At 36.8% G+C, this 17,017-nt stretch overlaps 1 protein-coding gene across 1 annotated transcript; it reads left to right on the top strand.

Annotated features, from left to right (window-relative positions):
- Positions 1-8,531: 8,531 nt before the first annotated feature.
- LOC308418058 (olfactory receptor 52A5-like) lies at positions 8,532-9,482 on the top strand (the record flags this gene model as incomplete). The annotated part of the gene is made up of 1 exon (XM_080913390.1): positions 8,532-9,482. One exon carries the CDS (start codon positions 8,532-8,534, stop codon positions 9,480-9,482), a length of 951 nt encoding a protein of 316 aa, XP_080769516.1.
- Between the last annotated feature and the right edge of the window lie 7,535 nt (positions 9,483-17,017).

Genomic DNA, 17,017 nt, shown 5'->3' with positions numbered 1-17,017 from the left:
ATAGATAATTTCTGTATTTGCATTTCAAATATCATCCCCTGTACACACACCCCAGCTGCTATCCCCCCTTTTTCCTTCACTTGTTTCCATAAAGGTGAACCCTCTCTCATCACCCTCTTCACTTCAGTGCCTTGACATTCCCCTACACAGGGAAAATGAGCTTTCCTCTGACCAAAAGCCTTTTCTCCCATTGTTGCTAGACAATGCTATCCTCTGCTACATATGCAACTAGAGCCATAGTCTCTCAATGTGCGCTCAGTGCTTGGTGTTTTAGGCCATGGGAGTGCTGAAGGGATTGGTTGGTTGATAATCTTGTTCTTTCCATGAGGTTACAACCACTTTCAGTTCCTTCAGTCCTTTACCCAGCCCCTTTGTTTCGTTCCCCAAGTTCAGTCTGATGGTTAGCAGCAGGCATTCTCAATTGTATCTGTATGACTCCGGCTGAACCTCTGAGGAGGCACCCAACTCTGGTTCTTGCCAGTAAGCATTTTTTGGCATCAGCAATAGTGCTTGGGTTTGGTGGCTGCATATGGGATGGATCCACAGGTGAGGCAGTCACTGATTCATATTTTCTTCAATTCCTGCTCCTCTATTTGTACCAATTATTATTTTCTCCTGGGTGTTTTGTTCTCTCTTCTAAGGAAGACTGAAGCATCCACATTCTGGCCTTCCTTCTTTTTTGAACTTCATAAGGTCTGTGAATTGTTTTTTGAGTATCAGAGTGTTTGGGGGCTAGTATCCACTTATAAGTGACTGCACACCATGTATGTTCTTTTGTGACTGGGTTACTTCACTCAGGATAATGATATCTTATTCCATCCACTTGCCTAGAAATTTCATAAAGTCATTATTTCTAATATTTGAGTAGTACTTTATTGTGTAAATGTACAACAATTCCTGTATCTATTTCTCTGTTGAAGGGCATCTGACTTCTTTCCAGCTTCTGGTAATGATAAATAAGGCTGCTAGGAACATGGTGGAACATATGTCTTTGTTAGATATTGAAGCAAATTTTGGGTATATGCCCAGGGTCTTCAGGTAGTACTATGTCCAGTTTTCTGAGGAACCACCATGCTGATTTCCAGAGTGGTTGTACCAGCTTACAGCCCCACCAACATCCTCAGCAGCATCTGCTGTCAACTGAGTTTTTGATCTTAGCCATTCTGACTAGTGTAAGGTAGAATCGCAGGATTATTTTGATTTGCATTTCCCTGATGACTTGGGATGTTGACCATTTCTTTAGGTGTTTCTTGGCCATTAGGTATTCCTGTTCATTATGTATTTAATAGGATTATTAATATAATTTTATAGGATTACTAATATAATTTAATAGGATTATTTGATTCTCTAGGGTCTAATTTCTTGAGATTTTTGTATATATTGAATGTCAGATGTAGAATTGGTAAAGATTTTTCCCCCAATCTGTTGCCTGCCATTTTGACTTCTTTACAGTGTCCTTAGAGTTACAGTAACTTTGTAGTTTAATGAGGTCTCATTTGTCAATTCTTGGTCTTAGAGCATAGGCCATTGGTGCTCTGTTCAGAAAAGTTTGCCCTGTACCTATGTGTTTTGAGCTCCTTGCCACTTTCTCTTCTAAGAGTTTCAGTGGTTTTATGTGGAGGTCTTTGATCTACTTGCACTTGAGATTTGTACAAGGAGATAAGAGAGGGTCTATTTGCATTCTTCTGCATGCTGAGTGCCAGTCAAAACAACACCATTTGTTGAAGAGGCTGTCCTTTTTCCATTGAATGTTTTTACTTTTTTGTTTAATATTAAGTGACCATAGGTATGTGGGTTCATTTCTGGGTCTTCAATTTTGTTCCATTGATCTACCTACCTATCTCTGTACCAGTACCATTTGGTTTTTATCATGATTGATCTGTAATATAATTTGAGGTTAAGAATGGTGATCCCCCTGGAAGTTCTTTTATTGTTGAGAACAGGTTTTTCTATCCTAGATTTTTTTTTATTCTAAATGAATTTTCTAATTGATTTTCCTCTAAGAAGAATTGAGTTGGAGTTTTGATAGGGATTACATTGAATCTGTAGATTGCTTTCAGCTAGATGGACATTTTTACAAAGTTAATCCTTCCAATCCAATGCAAATACCATCAATAGCCTTATGAAAATATAAAAAATCTAAACTAAAAATCAACAACCTTTCTCTGTTCATCAAAGAAAAGATGTTACATGGGAAATTGCTGCTACACAATGTAGAAAGAGGAAACAGATAATCATAGTCAATATGAGTTGAGCAGAAATATAATTGTGGCCTCAGAATAAGTTACAAAACAATGGCTCTGTGACGTGAAAATTAACATAGGTCAAAGAGACAAATCTATGTGAAGAGAATCAACCAGAAAGAAACAGGTAAAAATTGACTTCCTTTTTTATTATTTAATAAATATTGCACTGTTCACAGAACTAGTAATATTGAGGCAATTTGTAGATATTGATATGATGAGCTAGAAAAGCAAAGACATGACATATGCATAAACTGTGATGCACTGATTTTAAAGAGGTACAAATGAAGGCACTGGTCCTTTTTGTCCATTAATTAATTAATTTCTTTATATCCTGATTAAACCCCATTCCCCCCATTCCCATCTGAAATATTCTCTCCCCTTTCTTCTTTTCTTCTCCTCTGAGAAAGGAGTGGGTCTCCTGGTAAACAAATGCCATGGCACAACAATCACTGTAGGACTAGGCACATCCTCTACCACTAAGGCTAGGCAGCCCAGTTAGCAGAACAAGATCCATAGGTAGGCACCAGAGTCAGGCTCAGTCCCTGCCAGTTGTTGAAGGACCTACATGAGGATACACACACATATATGTGTTTATATAATATAATAGTGAAATACACATATGCAATACACTCTGTGTGTGTGTGTGTGTGTGTGTGTGTGTGCGTTATAGTCTATCTCTGGCGAAAACTCACGAAGTCAGCCACAAAAATGCCCTCAGTAGGTGTTTGCTGTCTACTCCTACTCAGCTCTGTAATTTTTAACAAACATGGAACTAGTCCCTGATTTTATTTATCTAGTATTAAACTCAGGTTTTCATGTTTGCAAAAATAATATTTTATTTTAATGAGCTATTTTCCAGTACCATAAGATTTATGTCTTAAAGTAAGCAAATCATACATTTCAAAAAGATACCTTTACCTACATGTTTAATAGACCCGTATTCACTGTAGTAAAGGTTTATATACTGATATACGTAGCATTTTCATGGATAATAAAATTGTAGTGCATTTCAAACCAAATGGTACTTAGCCCTTAAAAGATGAAAATTTTTATATTGATGGAAGTATAAAAGAAAAATAGTTTGTTGTTCTGAATACAAAAGGAGTATGCCTTCATAGTTTCACTTATACCTGGAAAATGATAAACTGGTCATTGCCAGAGACTGAAAAGTCAGAAACAATGGAAAATGTCAATAATAAGTTTTGTTGTTTGAATTATTACTCAGTAACTGGTTTTTGAAATGAGGTTCTTTTATTCCTTTTTAAAAATTTATTTATTTTATAAAATATTATTATAGCTCACAAAATTTGTTACATAATAATGTATGAAGAATACACTATTTTCTTTTCTTTCTTCTAAGAAGGACGAAGGCTTCACATTTTGACTTTCCTTCTTTTTGAGCTTTGTAAATTCTGTGAGTTGTTTCTTGGGTATTCTGGAGCTAGTATCCAATTACCAGTTACTTCATACCATGTGTGTTCTCTTGTGACTGGGTTACCTCACTCAGGATGATAGTCTCTAATTCATTCATTTACCTAGGAATTTCATAAAGTCACTTTTTCTAATAGCTGAGTAGTACTCCTTGTGTAAATACATCACACTTTCTGTATCCATTCCTCTGTTTAAGGGCATCTGGGTTCTTTCCAGCTTCTGGCTATTATAAATAAGGCTGCTATGAACATGGTGGAGTATGTGTTCTTATTATATGTTGGAGCATCATTGGGGTATATGCTCAGAAGTGGAATAGCTGGGTCTTCAGATAGTATAATGTCCAGTTTTCTGAGAAACAGCAAGACTAATTTCCAGAATGGCTGTACCAGCTTACAACCCCACCAAAAATGAAGAAGTGTATGTCTTATTCAACATCTTCAAGAGCATCTGCTGTCATGTGACTTTTGATCTTAGCCATTCTGACTGGTGTGAGGTGGAATCTCAGGGTTGTTTTGATTTGCATTTCTCTGATGACTAGGGATATTGAGAATTTCTTCAGGTGCTTCTTGGCCATTTGGTATTCCTCAGTTGAGAATTCTTCATTTAGCTCTGCACCACATTTTTTTTCTCTTACAACCTTATTTTTAAAAAGAGGGATATGGATATATATATATATATATATATATATATATATATATATATATATATATATATATATATCCCACTAATTATCATAAGCATAAATTACATGTAGATCAGAATGTAACATGGAAACAGTTTTCTTGGTGAATATAAATTAAACATAATGATCTTTGAATACTAAAAATTGCCACAAGGCTATATTCTTAGCTCTTGAATTATTAATGATTTAAGGTCCAGGTGTACCATAGTCTGAGAGGCTGCTATACATTTTTTTTTCTATGAAGGAATGAGGCTTTAATTTTTTGACCTCTGTTTGGTTTTTTGGGGGTTTTTTTGTTTGTTTTGTTTTGTTTTGTTTTTTGTTTTTTTGAGCTTCATATGGCCTGTGAGTTGTTTCTGGGGAGTTCAGAGTGAGATTCTTGGCCATACCTTTTAGTAAAATCTCTTACAGACTTATTCTTCAGCAAATAAGCCTGAAAAGTCAGAACTGACTCATTGAGGTATTTCCCCTGATTTAGAATTTGTGAAAATATAATGAAAACCATCGTGAACTGCCTCTACATATGTTATAAATTGATATAAGAACTTGGACCACAAAATATTACTGTATCTGGGTTACCATAGTCAGGATAAAGTTTTCTAGTTCTATCCATTTGCCTGCAAATTTCATGATGTCTTTGTTTTAATAGATGAGTAATATTCTATTCCATAAATTTATTACAATGTCATTCTTAATGAAGGGAATTTAGGTTGTTTCAATTTTCTGGTATTAGGAATAAAGCTGCTATCAAGTAGTTAAGCAAGTTTTCTTATGGTAGGTCAGAGCATCCTTTGGGTATATTTTTAGGAGTGGTATAGCTGGGTCTAAAGAAATAAAGGTTCTCAATTTTTCATGAAACCACAAAATTGATTTTCAAAGTGGATGTACAAGTTTTCACTCCCAACATCAATGGAGAAATAGTCCCCTTTCTCTACTCCCTTACCAGCATTAGTTTTTAATGCCCTTGAGTTTTTATTCTTAGCCATTTTGACTGGTGTAAGATGGAATCCCAGAGTCATTATGACTTGAATATTATTCTCTAATAATTAGGAATCCTGACCACCTTCTGGTCTGCAAGTATGCCAGGACAGATCGGCATGCCATCCCTTCTCTCAACATTGAAAGTCTGCAGTTGTTCCAGGAGATCTGCTGCAGCCAGGGCAGCAGGTAGGACATCCACCGAAATAATCACAGCTGCTGAGACGCCTGAGGAGTCCAGCAGACACAGGCCCCTTCCCTCTGTATGAACCCTGTGTACCAGTCTATATTTTCTCCACTGGGGCAGATCTGCATATCTGCTCTTCTCAACATACCCAACAGTCTACAGTTCTCCCAGGAGATCTGCTGAATTCAGGACCATAGGTTTTTCAGGAGATCTTCTGTAACCTAGGGACACAAGAGGCAAGCTCCAGACAGCAGCTAACCCTAGAGATAACACAATGGTGAGAGGCAAGCACAAGATCATAAGCAAGAGTAGCCAATATATTTTGACACCAGCTCTCCTACCACAGTAAGCCCTGAATACTTCAACACACCTGAAAAGCATGGTGTTATACTAAAATTCCATCCTATGAAGGTAATAGAGACCTTCAAGGGGGACATAAATAACTCCCTTATAGAAACACAGGAAAACACAATTAAACAGCTAGAAGCCCTTAGAGAAGAAACAAATAAAGCTCTCAAAGAAACACATGAAAACACGAATAGGTTGACTAATTGAAAAAAAAAAAAGTCGAAGACCTAAAAATTGAAATAGAAACAATAAAGAAAATGACACTGATTGATTATGCAGTGAAAAAATGCCTTTATGACATGTGCCAGCCCACAGGGAATAGTTCATTAAGTACAAGTATTTGGAGTTGCAAGTCTGTGAGTCAAGGCCCACAACCACCAAAGATGTTTCCTAGAGGTGATTAGGAGTAAATTTTAGAAAAGCAAAATGCTTAACTCTGTTTCAGTGATATTTAAACAGCTGTTGTTAAAGTCATTCTCTGCCTTGTCAAGTTAAATTGAGATTTCCTGAGTGTGTAGCCACTGTGGTTTAAGAACTGGACTCAGCTGTCCCTGGGGTTGATGTATTAAAAAGGAAGAGTCCTTTAAACCACAAAAACTACTTTTCTTTTTTGTTTTGCCTTTAAATGTCATCTCTAGAACTTCTTTTGTCCACTCATTTGTTGGGACTAAAGTTTACTCTGTACAAGTGATAGGGACATTACAAGAGACATTAGAATTAAGGGAGGATTACTTGTCAACGACTATAACATTTCCTATGTGCAAGACCGGTATACATACTAAGACAGAGATTGAGTAACACTGGGCCTCGTAGAAAAGGGTTATTTGGTCACTCATCCATCCCATGAGAATTGTACTATACTCTTTGCTTGGATGCTGAACATGAATCACGTTCTTTAGTTGCCTCTGGAAAGCTACAATGTCATTAATATGTGAACTCACACAAAGAGGTTGGGAAATTAAACACATTTGTGTTCCCATGTGAGCCTTTGAACTTCCAAAAGAAACATTAAGGTAATCTGTGAAGAGACTATGGGAATTGCACCTGCACATGTGAGAGGACTTCTAATTATATTTCAGCTCAGACTAGACATTATGTAAAGGAAGGGAAGACTTCCATACCATTTTCTCTAGACAGGCAGTGTTAATAGGAAGTGCTGATTGTTATGCTGCCAAGAAGGTATTTCATCCATCTTTTCTTGTAGACATTTATGCAAACAGGTATGTAAGTCGTTTTCGGTCATTAAAAGGGCAGCAAGTGGTAGCAACAGCCTACAATGCTCATACAAAAAGTAACCAAGATTTTTGAGCACTTTTGAGATTGGTTGTTTCTTTTCCAATAATTTTGAGCACTTTTGGGATTGGTTGTTTCTTTTCCCTCTTAGCCTCCAGTCTTCCCTGTATGTGCTGCGTAGGGATCTGTATGAACACTTAGACTATTTCCAACTTAACCAGTTGACAGAAACGTAAAGTACAAGTAACTTAGAGGCTTCCAAAAGATTGTAATCATTAAATACGCCCCCAGTGAGAAAACAGAGAAATACTAAGTACTTAATCATTTAACTTCTAATTAAAGACTAGGAGAATTCATAGAGATTTGACCTGTAATTAAGACACAAAATTTAACTTCTGATTAAAAACTAGATGAGTTTATAAATAAGATGTTTGACCTCAGACTTAGATAAGAAACAGGTATGTTAGTTAAAATACAAAAAGAATATAAAAATGTAGGAATACATGCTTTGTTTTGAATATGGTGTAGAATTAAAAAAGAAATTCTCCAAATCTTAAAATTATGTAGCTTGACAGAATCAATTACAGGTATAATATTAACATTTCACTGTAATCATGTTTGTTTGTTTTGAAATTGAATTTTAATTATGTTTTCCCTTCACATTACTTCATTCAGATATAAATTCATTCAAAAAGATGTCCTATATGGTTTTTCAAGTTAAAACAGGTTAGATTTTGAAGATAATTTCCCTCATTATATTAAAATGCACATTAGATTGCAGGCTGAAAATAAGAAATTATATTCATAGAAAAATCTATGAAATGGATATTTTAATCATAAAAGTATATCTGATTGAGAATATATATAAATATACTATATATGCAAATATGTTGTATATATATTATTTATATGTATATTTGCAGTATATATACTACTAAATGTACACTTCATTGTCCATTTTCTGACATCTTTATTAAATATATAAATGTTTCCTGACAAGGACTTAAGAAAGAACATGTATATATCTAAATAAAGCAAAGAATGTATGCACACATATAAAACTGAAAAACAAATTTCAGTTTCAACAGAATATTTCTCATAAGGTACATAAATACATCTTTTTTACAGAATACACATAAAAGGCTTTTATTTGGAAAATGTGTCTTTTGTGTATATGCATTGTGTAACTTGTGATGAGATAGACACGGAAAGAGAAGAAATAAAATATTCACACCTGTAAAAGTTATATAAACATTATGGATCTGCATAAAACATTCTTATCAGTAATGCTGTATGTGAAAAATGCCATGTGGAATCCCATTCAGTCTCTGACTGTGTGACCCTAGGTGAGAGCAGAACACAGGAGTATCCCCAGCACCAGCTGCCAGTCTAGCTGAGAAGCCACAGGCCTGCAGGCTGAGGCAGCATGCCCCATGCCAACAGCACCATCTTCAGGCCTTCAGTGCTGACTCTGACTGGGATCCCTGGCTTGGAGTCTGTGCAGTTCTGGATTGGGATTCCTTTCTGTACCATGTATGTCATTGCACTTTTGGGGAATTCGCTGCTTCTAGTTGTCATCAAAGTTGAGCGAAGCCTCCATGAGCCCATGTACCTCTTCCTGGCAATGCTTGGAGCAACAGACATTGCTCTTAGCACTTCCATCTTACCGAAAATGTTAGGAATATTTTGGTTTCACCTTCCAACCATATACTTTGATGCCTGCCTCCTACAGATGTGGCTGATTCACACCTTCCAGGGTATTGAGTCAGGCATCTTGTTTGCCATGGCCATGGACCGCTATGTGGCAATCTGTGATCCTCTGAGACATGCATCCATCTTTACCCAGAGGCTCCTCACTCAGATAGGAGTAGGAGTCACACTCAGAGCAGCCCTGTTGGTAGCTCCATGTCTCATTCTCATCAAATACAGGTTGAAGTTCTACTGGACCACTGTTGTTTCCCATTCGTACTGTGAGCACATGGCCATTGTGAAGCTGGCAGCAGAAGATGTTCATGTCAACAGAATCTATGGTCTCTTTGTGGCTTTCAGTATACTTGGACTGGACATAATTTTCATCACACTTTCCTACATCAGAATATTTATAACTGTCTTCAAGCTTCCTCAAAAGGAAGCAAGACTCAAAGCCTTTAACACATGTGTTGCCCATATTTGTGTCTTTTTGGAGTTTTACCTTCTGGCCTTCTTCTCCTTCTTTACACATAGGTTTGGCTCTCACATTCCATCCTACATTCACATTCTCCTGTCCAACCTTTACCTACTAGTCCCACCTTTGCTCAATCCTATTGTTTATGGGGTGAAGACTAAACAGATTCGAGATCAAGTGTCCAAAATTTTGTATTGTAAGAATTCCTCTTGATTTTTTATTTATTTACTTTTGCTTCAAATAACAAATCTTACTCAAACTTCTTTGATTTTGGTCTCTCTCTTTTTCACTCTCTCTCTCTCTCTCTCTCTTCTCTCTCTCTCTCTCTCTCTCTCTCTCTCTCTCTCTCTCTCTCTCTCTCTCTCTCTCTCTGTGTGTGCATGTGTCTGTGTCTCTCTGTCTTCTGTCTTTCTGTCTCTCTGTCTCTCTCACTTTCTGTCCCTGTCCCTTCCTCTCTCCCCACCCCTGTGTGTGTGTGTGTGTGTGTGTGTGTGTGTGTGTGTGTGTGTGTGTGTATGTATGTAAGAATATGTAAAAGACAGAGGTCTAGAAACTGTCTACCTTGTTATTTGGTGGTGGTGAATGTTGTCTTATATACATAAGAAACTGGCCTCTTAGGGCCTCTGGTTCACATTTAGATTGTTCTGGCAGGGCAGTCTTCATTTGCCTTTCTAGTGCTTAAACTAAATAAAATCTGTGCCAATTACTCCATGCTTTTTCACATATTCTAGCTATTTAATTACTCTTTGAGTAGCAAGCATATAACTAACTATGCTACCTTGACAACTCCAAAATTTTGCTTCTAATAAGTGTTTAATTTAGTTTCCTCTGAATAGGTACTAAATTTTAGTTCAAATTTGTTCTCACAGCATGGAAAAACTTCGACTACATCTTAGTTAATTCAATATATTTCTGTCATAAATGTAATTGAATTAAATCTAATTATGTTTAATCACAACTTACTATAAAAGACAGTTATCTTTATGTACAAATTAAACTCTTAATAATGAACACTTTTCAAAAAAGTAACCTTACATTTTAAACATTTTAAGTTATTCTAAAACGTATAAAAAGGTATTGATACTGCTATGCACGTACTTTGTTTGAATGAACTTATCACTTGTTTTCAGATTTTTAATCACACTCAGAATCACTATTAGAATGGTTAAATATAGCTCATTAGTTGTATCCTTGTGATATTAGTGTAAGGGGCAGTGTTGATACTAAGGTCTAGTTCCCTGTTTTTAAGATTTGTCAATAAAGAAGGCCAGGAACCAATTTCTGGGCAGAAGGTACAGGAGGGACTTCAGAGTCCCAAAAGAAAATGGAGATGCAGGGAAAGAGAGAGGAACTAGTAAAAAGCAGCACTCATGTGAGGACTGGTGGCAGCTAGGGCCTGCCAAGGTGGTTCATGAGGGCTAGCTGATACACCCACTATGTTTAGGGCAGGAAGAAGAACAGGGTTAATAATTGACGGGACATTCCTTTTCTGAGAGGAGATTCTGCACCCAGCAATTGTGCATAGTTGGCAAGTTCTAAAACAGTAAAGCTGTCTGTGTGTCCTTTACGTGCGGATTCTAAGGTCAGCAGTGGATCTGGGTGCCAAGTAGGATCGAAGGCCGTTAGGAAAGAGCAGCTGGGTCAGTGCTGGTGGCTAGGTGGAACAAAAGGGAGCCAGGAGTCAGATGGTCCCTTAGCAGCTCCAGAGCACAGGCATGTTTTTAAAACTACACCCAACAAATGAGTACTAATTTGAGGATAATTTTAATACATACATGCATATTTAATTGTACTCTGCTCTTTTCAAGATCATACAGGATGTAGCTTATGACAGATACACATACATCAACAATTATTAATATAAATTAAACCTTTTTAGGTGTTTAGGGTAAGGCACAATGTGAGAAAATCTAATCAGCAGTTAATAAGCTAGTTTTGCACCAAGATTTTCTATAAAGGTAAAATAAATAAGAATTATAGGAAACATTACATTATTAGTTCACAGATAAAATAGGAGGTCCTCAAATTAAAGTATTTCTACATGTTTGTTTTCTTCATTGCTTTAAATTTCTGTAGATCTTCCATGAGAAATAGCTACCACACTTGAATAAATGTGTAGTGAGTACCTGTGTTTGTTAGGTTATTATTTTTGTTCTTAAAATGAGATTTGTTAAAAATATTTTTACACATGATAGTGTGATGGGTTTTGCAAATACTCTAAATGACTTGTTTAAATGTTTAATATAATGTCAGACAGATCAAAGATGATGATTTAATTATATAGCCACCTAGTAGCAAATTGGCACACAGCGGGTATTTAATATGTGGACTACAGCAGCCTGCATTCTGAATTTTACTTCCTTGTTATATGTTTATATTATGCTTTTGATTTTTACCTTGTCATGTTTACATTCAAAGTGATTGATAAAACTTATGTGGTTCCATATACCTCTACATAAAATAAAGTTTTCATGATATAGGAAATGATGAGTTTTGATTTTTATAAATTCTAATTTATTATTTCATTTTTAGAAAAGATTTACATTTCTATTTTATATGTGTGACTGTTTTGCTTATATGTATAGTGTGTACTATGTTAGTATGTAGTGCCCATAGAAACCAAAATAAGGCATCAGATCCCCTGTATCTGGGGTTACACATAATGTTGAGCCATTATTTGAGTGATGGTATTTGAACACATTTGGGGCAAGTGGACTGTGCCACCAGACAAACTGGTAAAGTTAAAGCAGGTTAAAAAAGAAAAGCAAAAATCAGTAAATCTTGTAATTGAGAACAGAAGTCATTGGAACCAGCTCCAAGCCAGGCTCTACCTGTCCTATAACATGTAACCATGACACCCCACTGAGAGGACCAACAGTCATGTAAGGATAACACCTGAAGTGGTTCCCCATGCAAATAAGGCATTCCTAACATCTCAGACTGTGTAAATGGGAAGCATCTACCCCTGGATCCCACCTTACTCCCAAGTATTTATAAGGTCCTTATACACATAGAATAAAGCATAGGAGTTATTTCTCCAAAAATCATCTGAGGGTGCCTGTTTTTACTGAGTTTCAACACTAAAGGGAAGAGTTTTCTGTCCTGAAACATTCAACCACAGACCTCAGCTCTGCCCAACAGGCCTGGCTCAAGCTCTTGTTGTAGCTGCTTGCTACTAGCTGCCATTTACTGAAGATTGCCACCACATCCTGACTTTTATTTAGCTGCTCCTGCTGCAGCTTCTGACCACCTGTGGCAGCTCATGGCTACAACAGTAGCTGCCTACCCCACCAGGCTTCCCCTTGGAGACCTGTAATGTTTTGGCTTCACCAGCTGATCTTCATCCTCAGATTGTGTCCAGTGTCTCCTAAGGGACCCACTAGTGGCACTCCTGGCTAATAGGAAGCCACACAGCCTGACAAACACAGTTCCTCTAGAAGAATAGAAAGTACTCTTAACCACTGAACCATCTCTTCATTCCTGAGGACTATTTATTTTTTCTATGTGCATTTAAGATTATATGCCCTACATGATTTATTTTTACTTCTAGATTACCATAAATGAAACTGTCTTTAAATCTGGTACAATCCAGTGGCCTTAATAGGGCTAAGAGGCTGTTGTCTACTCAGGGGCATCATTTGAAAATGTTGCTTTTTTAAGGAAGTGTTTTCAGGTGTTTATATTCCATTCCACTCACTCTCACATGCTGTGTTCTCTACCAGGAATTCCTTGTTCTGGTGTGATATTGGTGAAACGATCTTTCTCTCTAAGACTAGATGGTTGATTATTTTTATTTTTTATTCTTTTATTTTTTGCTTTACGTGTGTGTGTGTGTGTGTGTGTGTGTGTGTGTGTGTGTGTGTGTGTTTTGATATATGCATACATGGTGGCCACAGAGGTCAGAAGCAAAAGTCAGAATGTCTGGAACCAAAATTCCAGAACTTTGACAGCCACAGTACCTATGCTGGGACTTGAGCACAAGGCCCCTATAAGAGCAGCCAATGCTCTGAAACACTGGGTCACAGACCAGCCAGATACATTTTTACTTTTATTGTCATTTTTTCCAACATGTTCCCTTTTAGGCTTTGTTTTGTTCTTCAATACCCATTGTCTTTCAGACTGTACTCAAACTATGTTTAATCAGTAGGTGTGTGCACATTAGTAATTTGAATGAATCTCTAAGTGAATAAAATATTGTAATTTAGTGTCACACACTTTTTCTCATATAAGTGTCACTTAAATAAGTAATGTCTTACTCTCTCTCATGTTTGCTTCAGCGTTCTTAATTGGTAATCCCTGAAATAGGAAATGTAAAAGATAAAAATGACCTTTTGAAATGGGATACATAGATAAAAATCTACCTATGTTGCTGATGAAATGAATATTTAGAAAAATAGAATTCTTTGCATTATCCACTTGACAGCTGAAAAAACAAAAACAAAAGCAAAAACCAGAGTAATAGAAATCAGGCAGGAATTCAGCCCTGTATCTCATGCTGTTAGGTCCTGAGGAAATCCAGGATAAATGGTGAGCTGAGGGACCCATTAACATATCAAAGTGGATGCTGGCTCCTAGTTTCTTCCAGCACCTCCCAGCATTGCAAGTACCTGTTACAGCATCCTAGCTATTCTCAGCAGTTCTCATCCCAGCACCCTACCTTAAATTTCTGTAGCTCCTGAGCTTCACTCCCTTCCTCCAGCTGCTCTTCCCTATATGGTTCAGCCATTCTACCCATATTCTCTTTTCTCTACACTTTTATTTTCTTGTACCCCCCCTTCTTTTTTCCTCTCTTGCCCTTCCCTCCTCTTCCTTTCCCTTTAGAGCCTGGTCTACTACGTTGGCCATATTCAATCTGTACTTTCCAGATGCCTCTGGCTATTCAGTCCCTCATAACTACAGTCAAAATCTTCTCTTTAATCATACCTAAGAGTGGTCATGTCCTCATTTTCATTCAACACTTATATAGAAATAACACTTTTAATAAAGAAATAAATGTTATTAAATTCTGTATGAGCCTTGTAAGGTTTCCAATGATTAGTAAATATGATGAAAATAAAAACTGATTCTTGGAATTTTTGGACTTCCTCTTGAGGACAGAAGTCATAGACATCAAACAGAAGAAAACCTGTAGCTGGAGATTAGTATCCAAGGGGATATCAATGATTACTCAAGGTTTTTATCTAGAAAAACAAATTCAGACATGATTTATTGTGGTGGGCATTTCTTTGTGTAAGAGTGGCCATGAAATAGTGGCTCCCATGCTAACCATCTTTTCCGACTAGGGATTCTTTTAAAGCTTCATGAATAAGATGTGTAGTCTTTGTGAAAAAGAAACCTGAAATCTGAATTCTCTTCTAAAAGTTCACTTCAGGGACCTTAAGGTGTTCAAATTATGCACTTTTAATGTTGATATTATACTTCTTTAATGAGGAGTGTTTTTAGGGTGAGATAAGATCTGCTTAATCTGTGTAATTTCAGTTCTCAGTGTCCCATCCATGATCCTTTGATAACTTACACTTTCAACACTGAAGCACAAAGTTTTAAATAACTCTACTGCCTCAAACTTATACAGATTTTTCAAGTTGTGTCACAGGACTCTTGACCTACCTTAAAAACTTTACCAAGTTCTTCATATAATTTCCGAGCTAACCCCCAAGAACTATACACTACCCAATTGGCTATATTTATTCCCTAGAGTGGTACTTCTTAAGATTTTCTACTTGTTAACCTTTTTCTTTCAAGTATACTTAATCTACCTTCACATAGGTATATATAGTTTATTGATGAAACACTAATGAATTAAACATTGATCATAAAGAAATTTATTTGAACAACTTTCTGGATTCCTATAAATTTAGTAGATGTTTAAGAGTAAGGCAAAATTATATATTATTAAGATAAATGTGATTGCTCAGATTGGCATATAATATTAAAACTTGACTAAACACCTGCTATTGCAAGATAAAGAGTATCATCACTGCTTTTTAGAATTGGTCTATATTTTGATTTTCTGATCATCAATATGGAAAATGTTGGCTCCCTAAATATGGATTACAAAATGGCAAAAATTAATGGTTTGAAGATAATTTCAGAAATTGTTGGAAGTTTGGTTCTAATTCCAACCCTAAGTCTTTGAACAGTTTCTTATGAAGCTCAAGTCAGTAATTCAAACATTTTTTAACACATGTAATGTTTACTTTTCTTATTTGATTAATTTACATACTTTAGTGAGGCTGGAGATGGCTCAGCTTTTTTCTTTCTTCTTTTCTTTTTAATTGAATATTCTCTGCATTTACATTTCAGATGTTATCCCCTTCTTCCAATCCCTTCCCCTTACTCCCTCCCATTGCTTCCATGAAGGTGCTCCCTGTCCCAACCACCTCCTCCCACCTCAGCACATTGGAATTCCCCTACCCTGGAAAAAAAAAAAACGAGTCTTCCCTGGACCAAAGGTCTTTCCTCCCATTGATGCCAGAGAATGTAATCCTCTGCTGCATATGCACCTGGGGCCATGGGTCTCTCCATTCGAACTCATTGGTTAGTGTTTTAGTCCCTGGGAGCTGTGGTGGGTTTGGCTAGTTGATAATTTTGTTTTTCCCATGGGGTTTTAGACACTTTCAGCTCCTTCATTCCTTTCTCTAGCTCCTTCATTGGGGTCTTCGTGTTCAGTCTGACGGTTAGCTGCAAACATCCTCCTCTGTATCAGTATGGTTCTGTCAGAACCTCTGAGGAGGCATCCATATCATATTCCTGCCATTAAGCACTACTTGGCATCAGGAATAGTGCTTAGGTTTAGTGGCTGCATATGGGCTGGATCCCCTGGTGAGGCAGTCTGTGGATGATTTTTTCTCCATTTCCTGCACCTGTATTTTCCCTTTATTTCCTCCCTTTGTTCTTTCTTCTCAGAAGGACTGGGGCATCCACCTTCAGCAATTTCTTCTCATTGAGCTTCATAAGTTGTGTGAATTGTTTCTTGGGTATGAAAGGTTTTGGCTTAGTAACCACTTATAAGTGAGTATGTACCATAAGTGTTATTTTGTGACTGGGGGACCTCACTCAGGATCATAGAAACATTATTTTTAACATCAAAAAGTTTAGGGCGGGAGAAATTGCTCAGCAACCATATCAGAAATCTCATAGTCAGTGTAGCCCAAGTTCCTGGGTCAATGGTTTATTTTCTGTGTCTCTATAGGCCCCACACATGGATGGACACACACACACACACACACACACACACACACACACATATTTTTAAAACACCTCCAAGAGGAGTATACTGCAGGAAATAGTAAAACTCAGGGCCTAAAGTAAAAAAAAAGAAACACAGAGAACAATAAAAGAATCAATAAAATTGATGGGTGTTTGTTTTTTTAAAGAAAATCAACAAGATAGATAAACCCCTCCCCAAATTAACTAAAGCTACCAGAGATAGTATCCAAAACAACAAAAACAGAAAGGAAAAGAGAGATATAACAACAGAAACTGAGGAAATTCAAAAAAATCATCAGATGCTACTACATAAATTTATATTCAACAAAAGTGGAAAATCTAGATAAAATGGATGATTTTCTAGATACCAAGTGCCAAAGTTAAATCAAGAGCAGGTATACTATCTAACCAGGCCCATATACCCTCAGGAAATAGGAGAAGTCATTAAGAAGTTCCCAATCAAAACAAAAACCAACCAAACAAACAAAACAAAAAACAGCTCAGGGCCAGATGGCTTTAGTGCAGAATTCTACTAGATC

The sequence above is a fragment of the Micromys minutus genome, assembly GCF_963924665.1.
Source record: "Micromys minutus genome assembly, chromosome: 2".
NCBI classification, from domain to species: domain Eukaryota; kingdom Metazoa; phylum Chordata; class Mammalia; order Rodentia; family Muridae; genus Micromys; species Micromys minutus.
This window is presented reverse-complemented; position numbering and strand designations above follow the sequence as displayed.